The following is a 27,759-nucleotide window of genomic DNA, read 5'->3' as shown; positions in this document are numbered from 1 at the left end:
TCCTTGCATCCTGGAGGGGAACATTGACATGTGGACCTGGGTGTGAACATCGACAGCAGACTGGACTCTGGCTCTGTGATTGGTTGCCTGCAGAAGATGTTTGCAGTTGTGGTGGAGAGGAGGACTGCAAACTAACTGTTTTCTATCATGGAAAACCCAGACCACCCTCTCCACCACAAAGCAGACACAGCAGCTTCTCCAGCTCTGCTGTCACGATGAACGCTGAGATCTTTGCTGCCGCAGGCCATAACACTTTGTAAGAGTTCTTCTCCAGACTCACTGCTGGTTAACTCGTCTTCTTTCCTTTTTTCCTTGCTTCATCTACCACCGCACCTTCGTTTTAGATCTTGAATACCGTAATTTTTGTTATTAATTATTTTTACCTGGATATTTATTTGTGAATTGTATGTTGTAAATAGATATTTTTCTTTTATATTAATTATCTTTTCTATTTCTAATCTGAATATTTATCAAGTGTGCTCTGAATATATTATTTTTCATCATATAGTTTAATTTTACTCTTATTCTCTTTCTTATTCGATCATACACTGCAATTTGCCAGTTCAATGAAGTACATCTGATTTTGATTCTGATTTAATCTGCTACTGGGAGACAGGACTCAGGAGAGTGATGAGAAGTGTCAATAATTTTAATTTAACTGTGATTACAATATTTACACAATCACTTGGTCATGACATTCTACAGTCTCCACGTGAATACTAACAAACTGAGTATGAAAGCAGAGCAAACTGTGCAGAAAACCTGGATCTTTAATAAAGTGTTCTTTCAGTCGACATGTGAACACACAACTACTGACAGGAATAAACACTTTTCTTTCTTCCATTGGCTCAGATTTAGAATTTAAATCAGAAATATCTGATCAGTTTTTATTTAATGGACTATCAGTTTGAGTTGCCTAAGTAATCATTGTAAATGACTGTGTTAAATTTGTTAGGACATTCACATGTATTTATTCGTTTGTTTGTTTACATTGTGTCAGTGGCTGTTAGCTACATAAATCAGCAGATTTGTTGCATTTTAAATTTCAGTCAACTTATAATGACTACCAGAAATGACCCTTCTGTTCTGTCAGGGAATAATACAACACTACAGGGAGTAAATTCTGACTTCAGGTTTCCATGGCAACAGCTTCTATCGGCTCCACCTGAGGTTCAGTGGGTGGGGTGGCGATCTCCTCTATCTGCTCTGAATCTGGTTCTGTCACAATTACGGCAACCTGCAGACATAGAGACAGAGAAAAACCTCAGCAAGTAAAGGACAGAGGTGCTGAAGCTGGACAGTTTATGCCCTTTTCTGGACACCTGGACATCTTTTTTCAGGACAACTTAGATCAGGGATCCTCGGTCCTGGTCCTCGAGAGCCGGTGTCTTGCAGGTTTTAGAAGTTTCCCTCCTGCACACTTGACTCAAGTCAATGGGTAATTGGCATACGTGTGCAGAGCTTGACATTCATTTAAATTCAGTTCATTCATCCATCCATTTACCATACCATTCAGTCCAATTAAGATAGATAGATAGAAGTACTTTATTCATCCCAAGCTGGGAAATTTAGGTGTTGCAGCGGTACAGTCATTTAGCAGTTGTGCTTCTAAAGGTAGCAAAATAAAAAACAGTATAAAAATCTCAATATCTACAAGACTTATACAAGGAGGTATTTAGCTATACACAGTTAGAAGTGAGAATAGCCAGCAAATAATGTAGTCCAGTGCAATGATTAGTAGTGACAGTTGTTTTCAGTGACACAAGATGAGACATCCACAAGGGCCGCAGGGCAGCTGCAGTCAATCCCAGCAATTTGCAGGTGAGAGGCAGGTACACCTGGACAGGTTGCCAGTCCATCACAGGGCCAACACAGAGAGTGAAACAACCATTCACGAATTTAAAGTGACCAATTACCCTAACATGCATGTCTTTGGATGGTGGGAGGAAGCCGGAGAACCCAGAGAGAACCCACGCGTGCACTGGGAGAACATGCCACTGTTCAAACCTCCCCACAGCCAAGACTCCAACCAGTCACAACATGCTGATGGGCAGGAATCCATTTTCCAACAAATACTATACAGAGTGATGATGTCCTAACCTCTGCGGGGTCAAAGGCTTCTGGAAAAGACCGTCATGCAGGTGAAACATATTTCCCAGATCTTTGCTTTGAGAATTGTACACTAGTGTCTCCGATAAAAATTATAGGCCAGGCTCTGTAGTGGTGTGGGTCATATCAGCACCTTTGGCCAAATTTACCATCTTCTTTGTGATAATGAAAGTAGAAACGTTACAGTGAGTTAAAGAGGAATGTAAACTGCTTCAAGGTAACATCTTTTCTTTTCTTTTTTAACAAGACAAAATAAAGCCACGCATTCCAGAGGCATGGCCAGGGAGTGGAAGGGTATCGGGACAGTCCAGCCTGCAGTGGGGTGGGTCCATGTCCCCAGCAGAACATATTCTAAAGAAATAGGTTCGAAAAGAAGGGGAGGCAGGACCTTTGTGTGGAACCAGCTCCCATTTGGACAGCTGTAGCTCAGGAGGAAGAGCAGTCACCTGCCAACCTAAAAGTCAGTGGAGTGATTCTCGGCTTACCCTGACTACATGATGAAGTGCAAGACACTGAACCCCAAATTGCCTCCTGACGTGTCTATCAGGGAAACAATGTGTGTGATAGAGCAAAGCACTTAGTACTGGATGAGTGTGTGCATGTGACATGTAGCGTTAATGCGCTTTGAGGGGTCAACATGAACAAGAAAAGCGCTATATACTGTAAATGCAGTCCATTTATCATTTAAAGTTCTGTCTGCCTTTCCTTTCTTATATAGCTGGGATGGTTTGGTGACACTTATCCATTACTTTAGTTCTGCTGCCTTAGAGTTATGGTGCCTGTTGACCCCTCTTTCCTTTCCTCTCCACCCCCAACCGGGCCAGGCAGATGGCCGTTCTTCCTGGTTCTGATGAAAGTTTTCCTTCCTGGTTCAGGTCCTGATGGAGGTTTTCCTCTCCACCGTCTCCTTGTGCAGCTCAGGATGAAGGATTGAATCAAACAGAAGATTTGATGCAATATATTTGTTTCCTTAGCTCTGTAAATTTTAAATTGTCAACCAGAATTGTAATAATGATGGCTTCATGTTGTTGCAAATTAAAACATGTTTGCAGGAAGAAGAAAATAACTGGGCAGGAGTTGCTTCCATACCAGAATTCCTGTGGGAATTCATGGCTGCCTGAATATGTGAGAACATTGCTGAATCTTTGCTTATCCACTTTGGTCCAGAATGAATCATGTAAAAATTCTTTAGGTGGTGCTCTGCAGAGAAAGTACCCAAACCTGATGTACCTGAGATGGTTCAGCTTCTACCTGGGGTGTCGGAACAGCCTGCATCACCGGAGCAGGTGGCGGGCGAGTCTGTGGATACTCAGGTCTCTGGGTGGAGGTCTGCAGGTCACAAACACATACAGCATATAGGTAGTTCTTAGTTACAGCTCAAACATTTCAAGTTAGACAGGGACTTACTATGATTATTTTCTTTTTGTAAATATTTAAAACTTTTCCTGATACAGATCTTAAGAAAGATTTCAACAAAGACAAGTTTTTGTTAATTGCAAAATAAAGTCTACAGTAACAAAGTTTGAGACAATTATTTCCAGAAATTATGTAGAACAGTCATCAGTGGCAGGTAGTTTAGTACTGTGAAAAAAGGAAGTTTAAATTATCTCATGTACTTCTTCTTCAGACTTCCAAGACTTAATGTGCAGAGAGTAACATGACTGACAGTTTTCATCTGGTTATCGGAAGACATGTCGTAAATGAGGATTACTCAGATCCTGGATTTCTGGGCCTGTGTGTTGTAGCATTTAAATAAAAATAATTGCAGCCTTGAAATAATTCAGTGAATGAAATCCTCAAATTAAGATCATAATTATTTGTTGAAACATGTTACAACCCAGGTCTAAGAAAGTTCATTCTCTGTACCGCTTAGTCCATTACAGGTCACGGGTAAGCTGGAGCATTAACAGGTGAGAGGCAGGTACACCTGGACAGGTCACCAGTCCATCGCAGGGCCAACACAGAGTGAAACAACCGTTCACGCTCACTCCTAGGGAGAATCTAGAGTTAACCTGACATGCATGTCTTTGGACGGAGGAAGCCGAAGAGAACCCATGCATACACGGGGAAAACTCCATGCCCACCCAGGTTAAAACCTCGCCCCAGCCGAGATTCGAACCAGCAACCTTCTTGCTGTGAGGCTACCCACCACACCACCATGCATGTTGGTGGAGAATCTCACCAACCAATATTTTATTCCAAACAGAACACAAAAAACATATCAGATGTTAAAACTGAGACATTTTACAATTTACAAGTTTGTTGTCTGTTTAATGTTTATACTGCAGCACATGAGAGTATGTTTCAGTATCATGATGTTTTGTTAATTAGTTTGCCCCTCAATTTTAACTGCTTTACCAACACACACCTTCCAATTATCGGTGAGCGAAGGGGGTTTTCCTACACCCCTGTTTCCTTGGTGATTCCTGGGGCAGGAGGAGGTTAAAGATTGCGTTAGAGGGTTAGATGGGTAGTGTTAAGCTGGATTTAAACTTGTGTGGAATCTGCATAAGGTAAGAGACAGAGTCACCGTGGTATGGTTTGTGTAGGTCTGTGGAGGCTTGATGTGCACCTCTTCCACATTGGACATGCACCCCTACTTGCAGCACGGTTACACAGAAGTACTCCTTTGTGATTGTTTGGTTTGTTATTACACGTTTAGGTTTCTGTTCACTGAATTTGTGTAGTAACCGTGGAAGGTAAGTCAGCGGGCATCATCTCTGAGGTGCTTAGCCATGGCATTGGAGCTAGCACCTGTCTGTAACAGGCCTATGCCCAGGGTGGCCTGGCCCTCCTGGGTGCTGGGTGGGGCCCATCTCCAACAGGAGGATTCCTGGCAGGGCCATCTGGCTGCTCTGCCTCGTCCTCTGAAACTGCCAGTTGAAACTGAAACATTTTATCATTTCATAGAAAATATGGGCTTATTTTAAATCTGAGCTCTTCTTGGCAAAGCATCCTTCATTCTGCTGTCATCATACTGGAAATGACAAGTAAAAAACAAATAATAAACAAACAAACAAAAATCAACAACAACAACAAAATAATAATCACTTTCCGTCACTTCCCAGACATTTACAGAAAATCACCCTGGAACTACTTTTTACATCGTGCTGAACATCACCCTGGAACTACTTTTTACACCTTGCTGAACATCACCCTGGAACTACTTTTTACACCATGCTGAACACCACCCTGGAACTACTTTTTACACCGTGCCGAACATCACCCTGGAACTATTTTTTACACCGTGCTGAACATCACCCTGGAACTACTTTTTACACCGAACATCACCCTGGAACTACTTTTTACATCGTGCTGAACATCACCCTGGAGCTACTTTTTACAACATGCTGAACATCACCCTGGAACTACTTTTTACACCGTGCCGAACATCACCTTGGAACTATTTTTTACGCCGTGCTGAACATCACCCTGGAACTACTTTTTACACTGTGCTGAACGTCACCCTGGAACTACTTTTTACACCGAACATCACCCTGGAACTACATTTTACACAGTGCTGAACTTCACCCTGGAACTACTTTTTACACAGTGATGAACGTCACCCTGGAACTACTTTTTACACTGAACATCACCCTGGAACTACTTTTTACGAAGTGCTGAACGTCACCCTGGAACTACTTTTTACACAGTGCTGAACATCACCCTGGAACTACTTTTTACACCGTGCTGAACGTCACCCTGGAACTACTTTTTAAACCGTGCTGAACATCACCCTGGAACTACTTTTTACACCGTGCTGAACGTCACCCTGGAACTACTTTTTAAACCGTGCTGAACATCACCCTGGAACTACTTTTTACACCGTGCTGAACATCACCCTGGAACTACTTTTTACACCGTGCTGAACGTCACCCTGGAACTACTTTTTACACCGAACATAACCCTGGAACTACTTTTTACACAGTGCTGAACTTCACCCTGGAACTACTTTTTATACAGTGCTGAACGTCACCCTGGAACTACTTTTTACAACGAACATCACCCTGGAACTACTTTTTACACAGTGCTGAACGTCACCCTGGAACTACATTTTACACCGTGCTGAACATCACCCTGAAACTACTTTTTACATCGTGCTGAACATCACCCTGGAACTACTTTTTACACCGTGCTGAATGTCACCCTGGAACTACTTTTTACCCGAACATCACCCTGGAACTACTTTTTACACAGTGCTGAACGTCACCCTGGAACTACTTTTTACACGGTGCTGAATATCACCCTGGAACTACTTTTTACACCATGCTGAACATCACCCTGGAACTACTTTTTACACCGTGCTGAATGTCACCCTGGAACTACTTTTTACCCGAACATCAACCTGGAACTACTTTTTACACAGTGCTGAACGTCACCCTGGAACTACTTTTTACACGGTGCTGAACATCACCCTGGAACTACTTTTTACACAGTGCTGAACTTCACCCTGGAACTACTTTTTACACAGTGCTGAACATCACCCTGGAACTACTTTTACACTGTACTGAACGTCACCCTGGAACTACTTTTTACACCGAACATCACCCTGGAACTCCTTTTTACACAGTGCTGAACTTCACCCTGGAACTACTTTTTACACAGTGCTGAACGTCACCCTGGAACTACTTTTTACACCGAACATCACCCTGGAACTACTTTTTACACAGTGCTGAACATCACCCTGGAACTACTTTTTACACCGTGCTGAACGTCGACCTGGAACTACTTTTTACACCGAACATCACCCTGGAACTACATTTTACACAGTGCTGAACTTCACCCTGGAACTACTTTTTACACAGTGATGAACGTCACCCTGGAACTACTTTTTACACTGAACATCACCCTGGAACTACTTTTTACGAAGTGCTGAACGTCACCCTGGAACTACTTTTTACACAGTGCTGAACATCACCCTGGAACTACTTTTTACACCGTGCTGAACGTCACCCTGGAACTACTTTTTAAACCGTGCTGAACATCACCCTGGAACTACTTTTTACACCGTGCTGAACGTCACCCTGGAACTACTTTTTAAACCGTGCTGAACATCACCCTGGAACTACTTTTTACACCGTGCTGAACATCACCCTGGAACTACTTTTTACACCGTGCTGAACGTCACCCTGGAACTACTTTTTACACCGAACATAACCCTGGAACTACTTTTTACACAGTGCTGAACTTCACCCTGGAACTACTTTTTATACAGTGCTGAACGTCACCCTGGAACTACTTTTTACAACGAACATCACCCTGGAACTACTTTTTACACAGTGCTGAACGTCACCCTGGAACTACATTTTACACCGTGCTGAACATCACCCTGAAACTACTTTTTACATCGTGCTGAACATCACCCTGGAACTACTTTTTACACCGTGCTGAATGTCACCCTGGAACTACTTTTTACCCGAACATCACCCTGGAACTACTTTTTACACAGTGCTGAACGTCACCCTGGAACTACTTTTTACACGGTGCTGAATATCACCCTGGAACTACTTTTTACACCATGCTGAACATCACCCTGGAACTACTTTTTACACCGTGCTGAATGTCACCCTGGAACTACTTTTTACCCGAACATCAACCTGGAACTACTTTTTACACAGTGCTGAACGTCACCCTGGAACTACTTTTTACACGGTGCTGAACATCACCCTGGAACTACTTTTTACACAGTGCTGAACTTCACCCTGGAACTACTTTTTACACAGTGCTGAACATCACCCTGGAACTACTTTTACACTGTACTGAACGTCACCCTGGAACTACTTTTTACACCGAACATCACCCTGGAACTCCTTTTTACACAGTGCTGAACTTCACCCTGGAACTACTTTTTACACAGTGCTGAACGTCACCCTGGAACTACTTTTTACACCGAACATCACCCTGGAACTACTTTTTACACAGTGCTGAACATCACCCTGGAACTACTTTTTACACCGTGCTGAACGTCGACCTGGAACTACTTTTTACACCGAACATCACCCTGGAACTACTTTTTACACAGTGCTGAACTTCACCCTGGAACTACTTTTTGACACAGTGCTGAACATCACCCTGGAACTACTTTTTACACCGAACATCACCCTGGAACTACTTTTTACACAGTGCTGAACGTCACCCTGGAACTACTTTTTACACCGTGCTGAACATCACCCTGGAACTACTTTTACACTGTACTGAACGTCACCCTGGAACTACTTTTTACACCGAACATCACCCTGGAACTCCTTTTTACACAGTGCTGAACTTCACCCTGGAACTACTTTTTACACAGTGCTGAACGTCACCCTGGAACTACTTTTTACACCGAACATCACCCTGGAACTACTTTTTACACAGTGCTGAACATCACCCTGGAACTACTTTTTACACCGTGCTGAACGTCGACCTGGAACTACTTTTTACACCGAACATCACCCTGGAACTACTTTTTACACAGTGCTGAACTTCACCCTGGAACTACTTTTTGACACAGTGCTGAACATCACCCTGGAACTACTTTTTACACCGAACATCACCCTGGAACTACTTTTTACACAGTGCTGAACGTCACCCTGGAACTACTTTTTACACCATGCTGAACGTCACCCTGGAACTACTTTTTACACCAAACATCACCCTGGAAGTACTTTTTACACCGTGCTGAACTTTACCCTGGAACTACTTTTTACACAGTGCTGAACATCACCCTGGAACTACTTTTTACACAGTGCTGAACGTCACCCTGGAACTACTTTTTACACGGTGCTGAACATCACCCTGGAACTACTTTTTACACAGTGCTGAACATCACCCTGGAACTACTTTTACACTGTACTGAACGTCACCCTGGAACTACTTTTTACACCGAACATCACCCTGGAACTCCTTTTTACACAGTGCTGAACTTCACCCTGGAACTACTTTTTACACAGTGCTGAACGTCACCCTGGAACTACTTTTTACACCGAACATCACCCTGGAACTACTTTTTACACAGTGCTGAACATCACCCTGGAACTACTTTTTACACAGTGCTGAACGTCACCCTGGAACTACTTTTTACACAGAACATCACCCTGGAACTACTTTTTACACCGTGCTGAACTTCACCCTGGAACTACTTTTTACATCGTGCTGAACATCACCCTGGAACTACTTTTTACACAGTGCTGAACTTAACCCTGGAACTACTTTTTACATCGTGCTCAACATCACCCTGGAACTACTTTTTACAGACCTGTTGCTGCCATCAGATTTAAAATGAGCTCATATTTTCCACGAAAACGTATGTTGTTTATCTTCTATTGGGAATAAAATGTGGATTAAATGAGATTTGGAATTCATTACAATCAGTTTTATTTAGACTTTACAGAGAAGGCATAAGGAAGAGACCCAACGTATTACCTCCCCAGTTATGGGGTAGTAACAGTTATGTTTTTGGCAGCATCTGTTTGTCTGTATGTCTAACAATATAAGTCAAAGATTTATGGACGGATTTTGATGAAATTTTCAGGAAATCTCCAATATGGAATAAGGAACAACTGATTAGATTTTGGGGATGATCAGTAAAAAATGATAGAGTTGGCATTCATAGAGGTCAGTTTTCCCCTTTTGAATCCTATTTATCATACAGAGGTAGACACAGCTGTAGTAAAGAAATACTTAATTGATTAGCATGTAGGCTTGTATTTCAAATATAAAATGTCAAATATTTGCTAGCTTACAACATTCACTTATTAATTAATTTTTAAAATGTATTTATACATATTTAGCAATTATTTGAGCAAGAACAACTAGGAAAAGAGCATCATATAAAAGCTAAAAAAACAAAACAGAGGGCTGGATATCAGCTGATGATGATTTATTGTATTGTATTGTATGTCTGCACCTCAATAATGAACGCATGCAGGTCATTCTAGCATCGATGCAGCTCTGGTGGAGGATCACTGCCATCTTGTATATCAGACCAAATGAATGCTGTGGGCATCTTGTCCAGGATGTCTGACCTTGGCCCTATTGTAATAAGTGGAGCTGATCATTTCTCCCCCATCTGAGTCTTCCTCAATAATTTGTTGGAGCACAGCCAAACCTTATTCTGCCTTCATTCTTCTGCTTCTGTTCATGTTTTTTTTATTATGAAAACTCAAAAAGTTATGGATGGATTTTAATTAAATTCTCGGGAAATGTCAGAAATGGAATACTGGAATAAGGAACAAGTGCTTACATTTTGGGGGTGACCCTGATCACTGTCTGGATCCAGGACTTGTTTTAAAGGATTCTTTACTATTGGGAGATAGGTATATTTGCCATTAGAGTTTCTAACTCATTGGATATTAATGCCAAGAATCATTAACTAAGAATACATATCTATATATAAATCTATATAAATATATATATATATACATATCATGGTCTAGGTCAGGGGTGGCCAACGCCGGTCCTCAAGAGTCACAATCCTACAGGTTTTCCATGCATCCCTGCACCAACACACCTGACTCAAATTAAGTGGATCCAACAGCTTATAAGGATCTGCACTATGACTCATTAGTTTTAGTCAGGTGTGTCAGTGCAGGGATGCATGGAAAACCTGCAGGATTGTGGCTCTCAAGGACCGACGTTGGCCACCCCTGGTCTAGGTGAATACTCGATTCTGATTGGCTGGAAGGTGTCCATTAAAAAGTGAAATGAAAGACGTTCCGGTCAAATAGCCTTATTGCTGTAAATTATTGCACTGACTAAACGGTAGTTGGTAACCGTGGCAACAGAAACTCAGATGCCGGGCAGCAGATACCAGATTAGAGCAGCCTGCGGGCTTATTGAACGACATAGGAAACGATCTGTGGACTTTGACTGTTTGAAACCAAATGTGGCATCATCCTCTGGACACACACCAGCTGTAAGAGCTGCACACGCCCTCTGAAATGACACGTTTGTGTCACGTAAGATAACGTTAATCAATCATCTCCCTTCCCTCCACTGATCAGGTCTAATACAACAGCTGACCCACCGAGCTGCAGGTTCTGTGTCAGAGTCGGTTACCTTGGCAACGCGTCACAACAAAATAGTTCACTCAGCTGCTTCTTGTGAAAAACTTACGATTTTACCAGTAAAAACCAACATTAACGCAATAATAATTTATTTAATTTTTTTTTCTTTCTTAATGGACCATGGTATAAGCGGGATAATGCCCTCCGAGGTGGCCATTATCATAAATTAACTATTAACTATTATTATTAATTAACTAACTAATTTTTGTGTCGGATGGTTCACGCCTCCGCGTCGTCCATTAATTTATGATAATGGCCACCGCGTCGGGCATTATCCCTTACATATATATTGAATAATCCAACATTATTTGACCCAGATCATGTTGATATTCTGGATCTGCTGAACGAGTAGTTTACAAATATAGAGGGTACTGGGTGAGCTGTTGCCTTTTGGGGTTTTTCTCAGGTCAGTGACCCTATAACTTGGTGGAGGTTGGCGCTCATGGAGTGCTTTTAGTTTGTAACTGAGGTTGTAGCACAGATGCCAAACTCTGGTCCTCAAGCTCTGGTTTCCTGCAGGTTTTGAATATTTCTTTCTTCAACACACCTGACTGAAATCAAAGAAATTTAGAAATTTTCTAAATCTTGACAACAACCTGTTGGAGGCATTTGATTTGAATCTGGTGGTGAAGCAAGAAAATAGCTAACACCTGCAGGACAGCAGCCTGGAGCCTGATGTAGAGAGAGCCTGATTAATTACTGCTTTAGATATAATTTTCCCTGATCTATAACAGATGTTGTCAGCTTACAAAGGACTAACTTTTCTACTATTCTACAGTCATTTAGCAGACACTTTTATCCAAAGCGACTTAGATTTTATATATATATATATATATATATATATATTAGTTTTTTGTAAGTCATTTTGTTTAAATACAAGATCATGATTTCATCAAACAACATCATCTTGGGCGTAAGTGCACGCAGCTTCTTCAGTACTTGGTTGAGCCAAAGAGCTGGACAAATCTTTCTAAGTCATTCTGAGTAGAAGAGTTAAGCTAAGTGTGGAAACGCTCCTTAGACAACTGAGTCTTTAGCTTGCTTTAAAAAGTGGATAAGGACTCTGTGGATCGGACGGAGTTTGGTAGATTGTTCCACCACCGGGGAACAACAGAGAGTCTAGCTACTGATGTGTAAGGTTCTGCGGTAGATTCTGCGGCATGGCTCAGTGGAGAGAGTGGTCGTCCTGTGGTCCAAGGGTTGCAGTTCGATCCCAGCCTGTCGAGCTCATGTCAAGGGGTTCCTGAGCAAAACACCAAACCCCTAATTGCTCCTGATGGATCGTGGTTGAGCGCCTTGTGTGAATATGTGTGTGAATGTGATGTATATGTAAAGTGCTTTGGATAAAAGCGATATATAAGTACAGACCATTTACCATTTGCCACGTTCTCCTCCCTGAGCTGCCACCTTATCGTGGTGGAGGAGTTTGTACGTCCTGACGATCCTAGCGGCTATGTTGTCGGGGGCTCATGCACCTGGTAGGGTCACCCATAGCAAACAGGTGTCTAGGAGAGGGACCAGACGAAGTGTGGCTCAAATCACCCCTATGATGATGACAAAGCAAGGACCAGGGTTTCCCTTGCCCGGACTAAGTTCACCGGGGCACCCCTCTGGAGCCAGGCCTAGAGGTGGGGCATGGAGGCGAGTGCCTGGTGGCCGGGCCTTTGCCCATGAGGCCCAGTCGGGCTCAGTCTGAAAGGGTGACATGGGCCTCCCCTCCCGTGGGCTCACCACCTGCAGGAGGGACTATAGGGGTCGGGTGCAGTGTTAGCTGGGTGGCTGCCAGAGGCGGGCACCCTGGCGGTCTGATCCTCGGCTGCAGAAGCTAATTCTGGGGACGTGGAATGTCACCTCTCTGGCAGGAAAGGAGCCTGAGCTGGTGCACGAGGTTGAGTGGATCCGGCTGGAACCACTGTCCTTGAGAGGGGCTGGACCCTTTTCCATTCTGTAGTTGCTCCCGGTGAGAGGCACCGAGCAGGTGTGGGCATGCTCATTGCCCCCCGCCTGTACATTGGGGTTTACCCCGGTGGACAAAGGGTAGCCTGCCTACGCCTTCAGGTGGGGGGACGGGTCCTGGCTGTTGTTTGTGCTCATGCACCAAGCAGCAGTTCAGAGTACCCACCCTTTTTGGAGTCCTTGGAGGGGTGTTGGAGAGCACTCCTTCTGGGAACTCCCCCGTTCTGCTGGGGGACTTTAATGCTCACGTGGGCAATGACAGCGAAACCTGGAGGGGCGTGATTGGGAGGAACGCCCCCCCTGATCTTAATCCAAATGGTATTTTGTTGCTGGACTTCTGTGCTCGTCTTGGACTGTCCATAATAAACACTTTGTTCAGACATAAGAGTGCCCACATGTGCACTTGGCACCAGGACACTCTAGGCCGCAGTTCGACGTCGGACTTGCGGCCACATGTTCTGGACACTCGGATGAAGAGAGGGGCAGAGCTGTCAACTGATCACCACCTGGTGGTGGGTTGGCTCAGATGGTGGGGGAGGATGCTGGTCAGGGCTGGCAGACCCAAGCGTGTTGTGAGGGTCTGCTGGGAATGTCTGGCAGAGTCCCCTGTCAGAAAGAGTTTCAACTCCCATCTCCGGCAGAGCTTCAACCATGTCCAGGGTGAGGCAGGGGACATTGAATCCGAATGGGCTGTGTTCCATGCCTCTATTTTCGAGGCGGCCAGCCGCAGCTGTGGCCGTAAAGTCGTCGGTGTCTGTCGTGGCAGTAACCCCGAACTCGTTGGTGGACACCGGCAGTAAGGGATGCCGTCAAGCTGAAGAAGGAGTCCTTATCGGGCCTTTTTGGCCTGTGGGACTCCAGAGGCAGCTAATGGGTATTGGCAGGTTAAGTGGAGGGCAGCTTCGGCGGGTCACTAAGGCAAAAACTCGGGCATGGGAGGAGTTTGGGGAGGCCATGGAGAATGACTTCCAGACGGCTTCAAGGAGATTCTGGTCCACCATCCGGCGGCTCAGGAGGGGAAAGCAGTGTTCCATCAACACTGTGTACAGTGGAGATGGGGGGCTGCTGACCTCGACACGGGACATTGTGAGGTGGTGGAGGGTACTTCGAAGACCTTCTCAATCCCACCAACTCGTCTTCCGATGAGGAAGCAGAGTCTGGGGTACCTGGTGTTGGCTCTCCCATCTCTGGGGCTGAGGTCGCTGAGGTGGTTAAAAAGCTCCTCACTCGCAGGGCCCCGTGGGTGGATGAGGTCTGCCTAGAGTTCTTTAAGGCTCTGGAAGGCATTCGACAGTGCCCCCGGGGACTCCTGTGGGGGGTACTCCGGGAGTATGGAGTGCTGGACCCGCTTGTACGAGCTTGGTCCGCATTGCAGGCAGTAAATCAGAATCATTTCCAGTGAGGGTTGGACTCCACCAAGGCTGCCCTTTGTTACTGATTCTGTTCATAACTTTTATGGACAGAATTTCTAGGCGCAACCGAGGTGTTGATCTGGTTCGGTGGCCTCAGGATTGGGTCTCTTCTCTTTGCGGATGATGTGGTTCTGTTGGCTTCATCGGGCCGTGATCTTCAGCTCTCACTGGAGCGATCCACAGTGTGAAGCGGCTGCGATGGGAATGTGGCCAGGGAGAGGGAAGTCTGGGTTTCCTTGCTTAGGCAGCTGCCCCTGTAACCCAAATCCGGATAAGCGGCAGAAAATGGATGGATGGATTGCATTTGCCACATTGTGGTGGCATGTTTGAATCTGATGTGCTGCAACTGGAAGCCAGTGGAGAGCAATTAGCAGCGGAGTGACATCAGCTCTTTTGGGCTGATTGAAGACCAGACGTGCTGCTGCATTCTGGATCATCTGCAGAGGTTAAACTGAGCATACAGGCAGGCCAGCCAGTAAGGAGTTGCAGTAGTCAATGCATGAAATGGCCAGAGCCAGGACCAGGTAGGGTCTGATCCTCCTGATGTTGTAGAGAGCAAATTGGCAAGATCAAGCAACCGAGGCAACATGGTCCTTAAAGGGCAGCTGGTTGTCTACAATGACACCAAGATTCCTGGTAGAAGACGTAGGCACAAGCATGATGGAGTCAAGCTGCAAGTTTATCTCTGGTGGTAATGAAGGATTAGCTGAAAAGACAATAAGTTTTGTCTTGGACAGATTTAGCTGAAGGTGGTGACCTCATCAGACAGCTGTGTAGGTCTGAGGAATCTCAAGTTTCTGCAGTAGGACGCCATTTTTGGAGCCGCTTGAGTGACATGAGGAAGGAAGACAGAGAATTTAACCAGGAAGTGGTCTGAGAGGTGCAGCAGGGTGACAGACAGGTCGGCTGTGGAGGAGTTTCTGGTCAGAACCAAGTCAAGAGTATTACCAGCTTTGTGTGTTGGAGGAGTCTGAACCAGTTTGAGATTGAAAGAGTAGATGAGAGCCAAAAAGTCAGTTGCTGTGGTTTGTCTCCCATGATAATTAGTGGTGTGCCATCATCAGGAATGTCAGAGAGAATCATGTCCATTTCAGAGACAAACTCATCTATACTGCCACCTGAAGGCGGTAAATGACCAGAATGTATGCAGTAATGGGTGTAGAGACCTTTACTGCATGATACTCAAGTGATGAGCAGGTAGCCATAGAGGTTCATGTTGAGGTGTCCTTGGGCAAGACACCGAACCCCTAATTGCTCCTGATGGGTCATGGTTGAGCACCTTGCATGGCAGCTTCCGCCATCAGTGTGTGAATGTCAGTGTGTGAATGTGTGTGTGAATGGGTGAATGTGATGTATGATGTAAATTGCTTTGGGTATCATTCCAGGAACAGTAAAGCGCTATATAAATACGGACCATTTACCAAGAATGCCCGTTCCACCTCCTCGTAGCTGACCGAGGTGTTTGGGTAAATTCTGCACTGACAGAAAGGGCAGCTGGTGTAGCTGTGTTTTCTGGATGGATCCAGGTTTCAGTCAGGGCTAGGACCTGAATGACAGAGAGATTTAACTGAGAAATACTGTTTTGTTTACTGTGGACTGACAGTTTCAGAGACAGACGGTAACAGAGGATGTGACTGATGTACATGCCATTGGAAAGGACAGTTTTGCGGATTGTGGTGTCTATGGGTGACATGTCTTGGTCTGTACCATGTCTGACAGGGATGGTTTGATTTGGTAGTGAGGAGGTTTAAGCTCGTTCCCTTGCTTAGTGGACTCGCGCAGATAGACTCGCAGGTCTTTACCCTTTGTGGTCTTTACCCGACGTCAGCCCACGTCGGGCTGATGCCTCGCTGACGCTTCAGCACACCATGTGTGGTAAAGTATCTGGAGCTGACACAGCTGAGCTCACTTTGCTTGATTGCAACTGGCTGAAACCGCCACTATCTGCTTTGCCCTGAGCAGTACACAGTGGGTGTGACCCGCATCACGGCCTCAACTAGTTGAAGAGAGAAGGTGCTAAACGACAGAGCCCCACACCAGCAATGTAAACAATAACCCGAAACCAAGACAGAAACTCAAGCAGTAACTCACCGAACTGACTGGACCAACCCTGACTGAAATCAGTGCTTGTGACCTCATTGATGAGTATAGAGTATAATGTACTGATTTATATCTGTGCAGCCTCCACAGGATGTCCAGTCAGAACAGATGAGGTATACAGCACCAGTCCAACGCACTTCTCCTTATGCCACACATTATTGTTGCTGAGTCAGATTTTCCTTAAAAAAACATATAATTGCAAATCTGTTGTTTAGTCTCATGGACACACAGAAACATACAGAATACCATGAACCAAGTCCAGAAATACACTGAGGACTAAATCCAGAATTGCAATGACAATTGCAATGTGTTCTCTGCAGAGCTGTGGTCCCTGTTGAGGTATGTTATCAAGCTGGATGTTAGAAACGCCAATTGTCAGGGAGGACTGAGACACGATCTGTCCATGTGAAGTCCACGAGAGTGTAGTGAGAAGCAGAGGGTTTACTATACTAATGGGTACCTTTCAGAACAAACTGTTCTTTTGTTGACATACATATGATACACATCCAACATACAACTAAGAGGGCAGAATTAACAGCAGAGTAAACATTTTCTTTGTTTTATTAAAGGATAATCTGAACATTTTGAAGAACTTTGCAGATTTTCCTTAAGTCTGTCACATGATCCATATCAGATAATCTCAATGGGGAAAATACAGAATTGCTAAAATTTGCATAGTGTTTGCAAGAATTCTATGTGAAGATTGATAGGTCATCTGATGAAGACTTTACCTGATTTCCACCAGCAGCTAAGACACTTAGTCCGAACAGCATGGCAGTGATACAGATCAGCAGCTCCAGCACAAGGAAGATCACCAGTGTTCCCAGGATCCCATCGATCAGCAGCTACCATATAAATCCAACAGCATGCATGGTAAAAAAAACAAACAAACAAAAAAACAACAATGTCTTTCTTCCTGTTATCAATAATTTTATAGAAATAAAGACAGAAGTTTCAGTAGATATTCTCTAAGGCAGGGGTCGGCAACTATATTTGGCCTGGGGCCAAATTTATTCTGATCAACTGAATGGCGGCCAAAGAGTATATATACTATATATGTATATATATATATATATATATATATATATATATATATATACATCCATCCATCCATCCATTTTCTTCCGCTTATCCGGAGTTGGGTCTTGGGGGCAGCTGCCTAAGCAGGGAAACCCAGACTCCCCCCCCCTTCCACATTCATTCCCAGGCCAGCCGAGAGATGTAGTCCGTCCTGGGTCTACCCCGGGGCCTCTTTCCGGTGGGACGTGCCCAGAACACCTCACCAGGGAGGCGTCCAGGAGGCATCCTAATCAGATGTCCAAGCCACCTAATCTGGCTCCTCTCGATGTGGAGGAGCAGCAGCTCTACTCTGAGCCCCTCCCGGATCACCGAGCTTCTCACCCTATCTCTAAGGGAGAGCCCGGCCACCCTGCAGAGGAAACTCATTTCGGCCGCTTGTATTCGCGACCTCGTTCTTTCGGTCATTACCCACAGCTCATGACCATAGGTGAGGGTAGGAACGTAGATCGACTGGAAAATCGAGAGCTTTGACTTTTGGCTCAGCTCCCTTTTCGCCACGACAGACTGATGCAGAGTCTGCATCACTGCGGATGCCGCATCGATCCGCCTGTCGATCTCCTGCTTCATCCTTCCCTCACTCGTGAACAAGACCCCGAGATACGTAAACTCCTCCACTTGGGGCAGGACCCTATCGCAGACCCAGAGAGAGCACTCCACCCTTTTCCGGCTGAGGACCATGGTCTCGGACTTGGAGGTGCTGATTCTCATCCCAGCCGCTTCACACTCGGCTGCGAATCGCTCCAGTGAGAGCTGAAGATCACAGCCCGATGAAGCCAACAGAACCACGTCAAGAGCAGAGACCCAATCCTGAGGCCACCCCACCCCCTCCACATCTCGGCTGCACTTAGAAATTCTGTCCATAAAAGTTATGAACAGAATCGATGACAGAGGACAGCCTTGGCGGAGTCCAACCCGCACTGGAAACGATTCTGATTTACTGCCGGCAATGCGGACCAAGCTCTGACACCGGTTGTACAGGGACCGGACAGCTTTTACAAGCGAGTCCGGCACTCCATACTCCCAGAGTACCCCCCACAGGAGTCCCGGGGGAACACGGTCGAATGCCTTCTCCAAATCCACAAAACACATGTAGATTGGTTGGGCAAACTCCCATGCCCCCTCAAAGACCCCAAAGAGGGTGTAGAGCTGGTCCACTGTTCCACGACCGGGACGAAAACCACACTGCTTGGAGCACACCCTCCGGTCCCCCTTTTTGAAGAGGGGGACCACCACCCCAGTCTGCCAGTCAAGGGAGACTGTCCCCGATGTCCATGCGATGCTGCAGAGGCGTGTCAACCAAGACAGCCCTACAGCATCCAGAGCCTTAAGGAACTCTGGGCGGACCTCATCCACCCCCGGGCCTTTCCACCAAGGAGCTTTTTAACCACCTCAGCGACCTCAGCCCCAGAGATAGGCGAGCCAGCACCAGCTACCTCAGACTCTGCTTCCTCATCAGAAGACGAGTTGGTGGTAATGAGGAGGTCTTCGAAGTATTCCCTCCACCGCCTCACAACGTCTCGAGTCGAGGTCAGCAGCCCCCCATCCCCACTGTACACAGTGTTGACGGAGCACTGCTTTCCCCTCCTGAGCTGCCGGATGGTGGACCAGAATCTCCTCAAAGCCGTCCGGAAGTCATTCTCCATGGCCTCTCCAAACTCCTCCCATGCCCAAGCTTTTGCTTTAGCCTTAGCCCGCCTATACCAATCAGATGCATCTGGAGTCCCACAGGTCAAAAAGGCCCGATAGGACTCCTTCTTCAGCTTGACGGCATCCCTTACTGCCGGTGTCCACCAACTTGTTCGGGGTTACCGCCACGACAGGCACCAATGACCTTACGGCCACAGCTGCGGCTGGCCGCCTCGACAATAGAGGCTAGGAACACAGCCCATTCGCACTCAATGTCCCCCGCCTCACCCGGGACATGGTTGAAGCTCTGACGGAGATGGGAGTTGAAACTCTTTCTGACAGGGGACTCTGCCAGACGTTCCCAGCAGACCCTCACAACACGCTTGGGTCTGCCAGTCCTGACCGGCATCCTCCCCCACCATCTGAGCCAACTCACCACCAGGTGGTGATCAGTTGCCAGCTCCGCCCCTCTCTTCACCCGAGTGTCCAGGACATGCGGCAGCAAGTCCGACGACATGACTACAAAGTCGATCATCGAACTGCGGCCTAGAGTGTCCTGGTACCAAGTGCACATGTGGACACTCTTATGTCTGAACAAGGTGTTCATTATGGACAATCCATGACGAGCAAAGAAGTCAACAACAACAAAACACCACTCGGATTCAGATCAGGGGGGCCATTCCTCCCAATCATGCCCCTCCAGGTCTCGCTGTCATTGCCCACGTAAGCATTGAAGTCCCCCAGCAGAACGAGGGAGTCCCCGGAAGGAGTGCTCTCCATCAACCCCCCAAGGACTCCAAAAAGGGTGGGTACTCTGAACTGCTATTTGGTGCATAAGCACAAACAACAGTCAGGACCCGTCCCCCCACCCGAGGGCGGAGGGAGGCTACCCTTTCGTCCACCGGGGTAAACCCCAATGTACAGGCGCCAAGCTGGGGGGCAATGAGCATGCCCACACCTGCTCGCCACCTCTCACCGGGGGCAACTCCAGAATGGAAGAGGGTCCTGCCCCTCTCAAGGGCAGTGGTTCCAGAGCCCAAGCCATGCGTCGAGGTGAGTCCAACTATATCTAGCCGGAACTGCTCAACCTCATGCACCAGCTCAGGCTCCTTCCCCGCCAGAGAGGTGACATTCCACGTCCTTAGAGCTAGATTTTGCAGCTGAGGATCAGACCGCTAGGATCCCCGCCTCTGGAAGCCGCCCAGCTCACAATGCACCCGACCCCTATGGCCCCTCCTGCATGTGGTGAGCCCACGGGAGGAGAGGCCCATGTCTCCCTTTCGGGCTGAGCCCGACCGGGCCCCATGGGCAAAAGCCCGGCCACCAGGTGCTCGCCTCCGTGCCCCACCTCAAGGCCTGGCTCCAGAGGGGGGCCCCGGTGACCCACGTCCCGGCAAGGGAAACCTTGGTCCTTGTTTTTTCATCATCATAAGGGTCATCTGAGCCGCGCTTCGTCTGGTCCCTCCCCTAGACACCTGTTTGCCATGGGTGATCCTACCAGGGGTATGCGCCCCCGACAACATATGTATATATATATATATATATATATATATATATATATATATATGTATGTATGTGTGTATGTGTGTGAGATGTTATTTGTATAATGTGTGTGTTCCATTCGAGTGTTTAACACGTCTTATATTTAACATTGTGTGGGTTATAGTGGTCTTTTTTGTTCAGCAGGTAGATGAGAAAATGGGTCATTGAGATGTTGGTATTAAATCTAGTTTGTTTGTGCTTATGAGGCAGCTTCTCTGCCAGGTGAATTAAACACCACGCTAACAGCAACAACAAAAGTGATTTTCCTCGTCTTTCTGTTTGGTCTTTTTGCTCCTGAAGCAACATTTTTGAGGGTTTAGTAACTGTGTTGCTCTGGTCTGTTGCCTCCACTATTGGCTGTTTTGACTGAAACAGCAGTTAAACCTTCCTTCTTCTACCTCCAAACCAAGCTCTGGAGTTATAAACGAGGTGATAAATCCTGTTTGAAGCTGCAGCTAGGGTCATGCTTAGCTCCCTTCACTTTACCCAGCAGTGGTGAAGCAGACACAGGACTCTGCTGGAACAAGCAGAGCTGTGTGGTGTTTATTACTAAAGCTGGTAGCAAAACATACACCGCTTTTCACCATTTATGCACCCTTACGTATGTAAATAGCAAGATCCATTTCAAACGTTGTCATTCTTCGCCATCCTCATACCTCCATGCATGTTTTGAGTTGCCATGGCTGTTAAGTCAGTTTCTTCACTAGCGGGCAGTGCTAAGTTCAGAGTTCAATCCTGCAAGCCGAAGTCTGTTTCAGACACCGTTTGGCAGCAGTAAAGCGTCACTGTGAAGTTGTTTTCAACCACCCAGCACGCCGTAAACAGTCTTTCTTCACAAGCTTGCACAATTTCTACAGTTGTGCTTGTCTTCATTCTTCTTCTGCTTTTATGTTCCCTTCCTCATCCTCTTTTTTTGTCTGTGGTTTGTTTCTTTCGCTGGTCACATGTCAGCTATTCTGCTCAGCACTGTCCCCACGATTTCTGGTGGTACCGCTCCGACTTCTGCAGCAAGCGACAGATAGGATAAGCTCCCTGAAAACGGACCAAATTATGCGCGTAACCAACGCAGAAGACGAATGAAACTTTCCGTTCATTTGTGTAAATAAATGGGCCTTAAACAGGAAGTTTCTCACAGACTTTCTCTGCTCCGAAATCCTTTAGATATTGTTGACGGGCCAGTTGTGGCCCGCAGGCCACCAGTTGCCGACCACTGCTCTATGGACTAAAACAATTAGTCAACAACCTGTTTTACCAAGGTGTTAATTATAACAACAGTCACTTACTTTACACTTTTGCTCGATCAGCCCGGTGCATTTTCTGAAACAATGTTGCTGCAGGACAGTAAAGACATGTAGTGTCAATAATTAATTTATTATAATTATTATCAGTACCAAAGGGAGTGTGATGTGTATGCACTTCACTTTACACAGTTTTTTTTTTCAGTTGCTTTGGTGCATTTCTCACATCAGAATTAACATTTGCACAGCAGTCATAATTAGTACAAACTGCAGAACCTGGTGGATAACCTGCAAAAGCATGCCACTTGCTAAAAATATAGTTCATTCCTCAAAAGCAAGTTTTTATGTCAGTGACACTACTTGAAAATGCCCAAGACAGCACTACACACTAGATGTACAGCCATTTGAAAACTACAGTAAAGTTGCATGTCAGTGTTGTCAGCAGAGTGAATGAATACATGACACAGAATACACTTGTTTCACATTGTCACTTCATACGCTCTTTGCCATCTTATAGTAATTTGTTCACAGCATTATGAACTAAGCATACACTTCAGTCACTACAACTATCTTAAACTAAGTATCAGCGCTTGGACAGAGTTGTGCACAAAATGCTATTGTAACAGTGGATACATGCTACTGTATGTATCTGAACTAAATAGAGAGATAGCGTACTCGCTTGCGTTGCAGCGGGTAAGCTATCATCTCGACTCTGCTGTGATGTCATTGCATCCTGTGTCCATGGCTGCTAGCAGAGCCGTTTTAGTATGTGCACGCTAGTCATACAGCTTCCACCTTCAGGCAAAAACACTGTGAAAGGAGCCTTCTCGGTGCTGGAGGATAGTCCAGGAAAGAAGTATTGGTTCAGCTTCTTCTATGACAATATTTAAAAAGAAAAGTTTAAAACTAGCCTTAAATTATTAATTTGTGAGAAATCTAAATATTTCTTTTTAAATGGCTGTATGACTGCTGTTGTCCTCCAAGTGTGAGGAAACACCTGATCTAACAAGTGTTTCAACATCCACGAGTTTCCACATTCTTTAAAAAGTTTGTTGGTTTTTAGTTCAGCTAAATGCTTCCTTAGAGGTTCAGCTTCCCCGCAACCCTTAACGGACGATGCAATATAGAGAATGAATGAATGAATGAATGAATGAATGAATGTTTTATTTCATGATATGTACAATGGGACGGTTTAATGCCAAATCTTTCCTGGGAAAGACCTGCAACAGATATGAGGACCAGACCGAGGCAGAACCCACCAGATCACTGGCCCCTCTGAGATCTACACATAGATTCTGAAGACCACAGCTTCTGGTTCAACTCAACCTCCCAGTGTCACCTCCAAAATGCTGATGATCAATAAAAATCTGAAAATAATTTGAATTCTGCTCCTTATTTACAAGGATAAATGTATTCTAAATAATAACTGAGGTGCTTCTACTCTGACCTGTTGACCAGGTTTCTGATCCTAGAAGGTGTCTTTTGTTCAGAAAAACTTTTGTCCTGCAAACATTGTTTCAGTCTTGCACCAGGCAAGACTCGATTATATCAAAAACAAACGGCATATAAAGCAAATCTCTGCACTTTCAGCCTGAAGTGGAATTTTCTAGCAACAGATGTTAGTCCTAACCATTCTCTAACACAACCCACCACAGAGCCATGAAACACAATGTGATTCTCTTTTTGTTATTATTATTATTATTATTATTGTCAATAAAACTCTCATTATGATCACATTGTTCTTTTTCCCTTCTCTGTGTTATTTTGAAGAGCATACCACAGCATGCAGCTCCAGCCTCCGGCAGTGTTCGCAGTGGTAGGAGTCCTGGCGGTACGGCAGGTGTTTGGACATGAGACCCAGAGCTCCGGTGGTAAGAGCAGCACTGATCAGATGCAGCACCAGGACACATTTCACCTGCATATGACAAGATTACTGTTCATACGTAAACCAAGAAGTTAAAACAAAAAACTGTAGCTAGAAAGCTAAAACTGTACGATGCAGCAACATTTATGAAGAGGACCTGAGGGCTTGCTTTTAGTTTATTGATCAGCACTGACTATTTTGTCCGCCACACATCCAGATGAGTGAATATCAGTGGAAGTACAGAAACAAAAAGTTTGGGATATTCAGCTTTCAGGTGAAACTTACAGACAATATAAAAAGTTGAAAGAAAAAAGTTTAATTTTTTTTGCCGGAAATGACCAAGATCTTGTTTTTCCTAAAAGCGAACTCATAAGTTTTCAGTTAAGTTTTTTCAGATTTAAAGATGGCTGCGCTCAGTATTGTGTAATGTCTAATTATTAGCATTATGTAGGTAGTTTAATCATATTTAAACGTACTCGGCAAATTTAGGCATAAAGGTCTGTTTATCTCAATATCACACAGATCCAGGTAACACAACAACCTTTACAAAAGACTTCATCACTTAAGTTTGGTAAAATCAATTAACCCTTTACAGAGTCATGTGTCTCATTTTTTCCACATCATCTGCTTCAGATAATTCACATCAGCTGTCTATAATAAAATTCTTTATGATATATTTTGTGTCTGTCAAGTCTCTAATGTAAATATCAACAATAATAATTATGATAATTATGTTGTTACGGCAGGTTTGTTTGTGAAAAATCATGTCAATATGTGTGGTTTATTAATCATTATCACCAAAATTTGCTGTTGTTCTCATCTTCACATTTTTAAAATGGATTTGTTTTATATAGATGCTCACAAATTGGTGCAAATGAAAGGCCAACTACCTGGTAATGAGCACCTAGAACACAACTCCCTCCTGTTATGTCAAATGGTACAATGCTGTAAAAAAGTTCTTAGACAAAAATGTCCCATTTCCGGTTAAATTTGTGCCCTCATGTCTTCACACTGTTGGCGTACAGCCCACTTTGTATGTCAACAGTGCTGCTGTTCTGTCAGTTTAGCATAGTGCAAACTGACCTAACCCAAACCCACATGCGCATTAACGTAAAGTATGCTACTCTGATGCATATAAAACATATAACAAATTTATATATAACAAATATATAAATATAAAACAGAACACCTGCCTGGCAAGTTATTTATCTAACTCAAAAATAATGCACACATTTTGGCAAAAAAAAAAAAAAAAAAAAAAATACAATGGCTTGGCAGAAGTCTGCACTTCCTGAGTGATTCTAGTTTTTGAGTTAGAGGTGCTAATGGCATTTTTCCTTATCCCCATAGTAAAGAATCCTTTAAAAATTTAGATCCAGGTGGTGATCCGGATCGCCCCCAAAATCTACTCACTAGTTCCTTATTGCATTTCTGATTTTTCTTGAAAATTCTATGAAAATCCATCCATCACTTTTTGATTTAAGTTGTTAACAGACACACAGACAAACCAACGCTGTCAAATACATCCGCCTTGGCGGAGGTAAAATCAAGCTTTCTTGCCCCGACCAATATAACGGACACATTGGCGTATGGCAGGACTGGGCTGAGGTACTGGTCAATGCGGTGTTTACATATCTATCAGCTGGTTATTGATGGATGCATCAGCTACATAATAATGTGATGGCCTTGTGGCACAACGCCTTGAAATAAAGAAGAACACAACACAGAAACAAAGGAGGAGAATGATGTTTTTTTCTACTTGGCTTGTAGCTTTAAACAACAAAAAATACACAATATATGGAATTGTTCCTGCTTTGTTGTTGCTGAGTCCAGCAGGAAGTGATGACTCTTTCTACAAATCAACAATTGCAGCGTGTAAAGTTTCACCCTTTCGGGTTGGATTGATAAGATTGTGGCCCAACAGAAGGGTCTCAAAAAATAAGATGGCTCGGATTGAATATTCTGGTACCGTTCCCAGTGGAAATACACAAAATGTGTACCGACTGGTAATGTACAGAGCCGTACCATTAGTGGAAATGGCGCTTAATTTTGTCCACAACTCATAACAAAGTTAGAATTTTCTTTTCTTACTTGTTGGATGAACTCACCCAAAACAGACTGGGTTTCCTGCCACTGTGGACCAGCACTGAACCAGACAGGGTCACCTGGTGTACAGAAAAGTTCGGAAAGTAGCTAAATGAATTAGATGAGATGAAAATATACTGTAACAGAACTGAAAAATGAACATTTACACTGAAAACTTCCAGTTAGAGGCCTATGACTGACCTGTACGACAACCACCAGGAACAGGGCCACGTCTTCTGTAAAGTGGACCTCGTGGATCTGGAGCACAGAAGCACTGAGACAAAGAATCAGTGCCCCAATAATGATTTGGATTGCCTGGTGAGGGAAGATAGGGGTTTATATGAAGAAAAGATACAGGAAGTGATGCTTTATTTAGTCATTCATTCATTTGATTAACTGGTGCAGGTAATCTCAAAAATACATTCTGTCCACACAAAAATTATTTTTGTTTTTCTTCAGATGGATAAAACTTTCCCTCAGTTTTATTCATCAAAGCCATCACTGTCCATCTCCTGTGCACGCGCTGCCACACGCCTGTGCACGCTGCCACAAGCATGTGCACGCGCTGCCACACGCCCGCCCAACGCTATAATTCCACCAATCACAGATCGGACAAAGTGGCCCTCATTGGCCTCTTCGCTGCAACATGAATACGCTGGAAATGTATCTCTAAGTCAAGAGGAGGTTTTATTTCAAACTTCATTACACTGGTCTGCGCTCAGATGAAGCTTTATTTTTTCTGTAGAACTGACAGAACACTTATTGATAATTGTTATGTGATATATCTGATCAGCTTTACAACATGCTATAAATGCAAAAAGAACATCACAGAGTGATAACTTGGATTGCTTCACACTCACCCCCAGAGTCTTGGGCTCCATTTTATGGTGGGACTGCAGTTGGGCTGCAGAGAGTGTCCCTGCTGCAGGGGTTGTGTCTTTGTCATCCTGAGACATCCTAAAGCTGTTATACAAATAGTAAATGTCAATTTAAACACTATAATGGCAATCATTTAACCAAAAGGAAGACAAAAACTGAGCAGGCCTGGTTAAACGATGTGCGTGATGCGCGTGGAGGGAGCTGCGGCAGGTAAATGCAGACGACGACATCCTGCCCCCCCCCACCCACCCACCCACTGCAGTGAAGGACATTAATAAGTTTAAAATGAACGTTACTGATCTGAATGAATGAAGACTTTACCAGCTTGTAGTTGTGAATGTTAACGACGTCCGTCTGAGTTCAGTTTTCTCTCTGAGGCTGAATCTTCTCTAAAGATGCTGATGTTGCTGCAGTGGGACAGTCCAGAAGATGGATACGCCGAACAGACTGCGCTTTCCTCCCACCCTCATTATTAAACTAGATTAACACGCTGCTAACCAGTAGCTTTGCTTTATTTAGATGTAGAGTTTATTAACTTTTAGTTTTACCACCCGCATCGCATCTTCATCTGTCCCCCTCGTCTTGTCCCAACAAGCTAAATCCAGTTTTCATTTTCTACAGATCTTCTGGTCTTACCTCAGCTGTGTATCCTCGACCTTTTCTCTGTGTATCAGAAGAAATTCTGCAGGACGAGGGATGCAGCCGCTGTGTAGGATGCAGCAGGGCGTGTTCTGCGACTCGAGCTGCTCACATGCACGAGCTGCAGACAGGACAGCAGTCTGCACGACTGGCATTACGTAAGATCTCAGGTAACACTGACC

The 27,759-nt window shown here is 44.8% G+C and overlaps 1 protein-coding gene across 1 annotated transcript; it reads right to left on the bottom strand.

Moving 5' to 3' along the window:
- LOC121656984 lies at nucleotides 1-27,759 on the bottom strand. The gene is made up of 9 exons (XM_042012332.1): nucleotides 27,575-27,759; nucleotides 26,920-27,022; nucleotides 26,261-26,374; nucleotides 26,083-26,139; nucleotides 23,888-24,025; nucleotides 22,156-22,203; nucleotides 17,356-17,469; nucleotides 3,340-3,438; nucleotides 1-1,237 (listed from the first exon to the last, which is right to left on the bottom strand). The coding sequence occupies exons 1-9, from the start codon at nucleotides 27,730-27,732 to the stop codon at nucleotides 1,130-1,132; spliced, it is 939 nt and encodes a 312-aa protein (XP_041868266.1). The 5' UTR covers nucleotides 27,733-27,759; the 3' UTR covers nucleotides 1-1,129.

The sequence above is a fragment of the Melanotaenia boesemani genome, chromosome 17 (genome assembly GCF_017639745.1).
Source record: "Melanotaenia boesemani isolate fMelBoe1 chromosome 17, fMelBoe1.pri, whole genome shotgun sequence".
NCBI classification, from domain to species: Eukaryota; Metazoa; Chordata; class Actinopteri; order Atheriniformes; family Melanotaeniidae; genus Melanotaenia; species Melanotaenia boesemani.
This window is presented reverse-complemented; position numbering and strand designations above follow the sequence as displayed.

What these genes read in the sequence shown, in the direction of transcription:
- LOC121656984 (XM_042012332.1), bottom strand. Translation starts at nt 27,732, where the DNA reads ATGCCAGTCGTGCAGACTGCTGTCCTGTCTGCAGCTCGTGCATGTGAG. An exon ending in GGAAACCCAGTCTGTTTTGG is followed by an intron (nt 24,026 to 26,082) that starts GTGAGTTCATCC and finishes TGTCATATGCAG; the next exon opens with GTGAAATGTGTCCTGGTGCT. An exon ending in TAGCTGCTGGTGGAAATCAG is followed by an intron (nt 3,439 to 17,355) that starts GTAAAGTCTTCA and finishes TGTGACCTGCAG; the next exon opens with ACCTCCACCCAGAGACCTGA.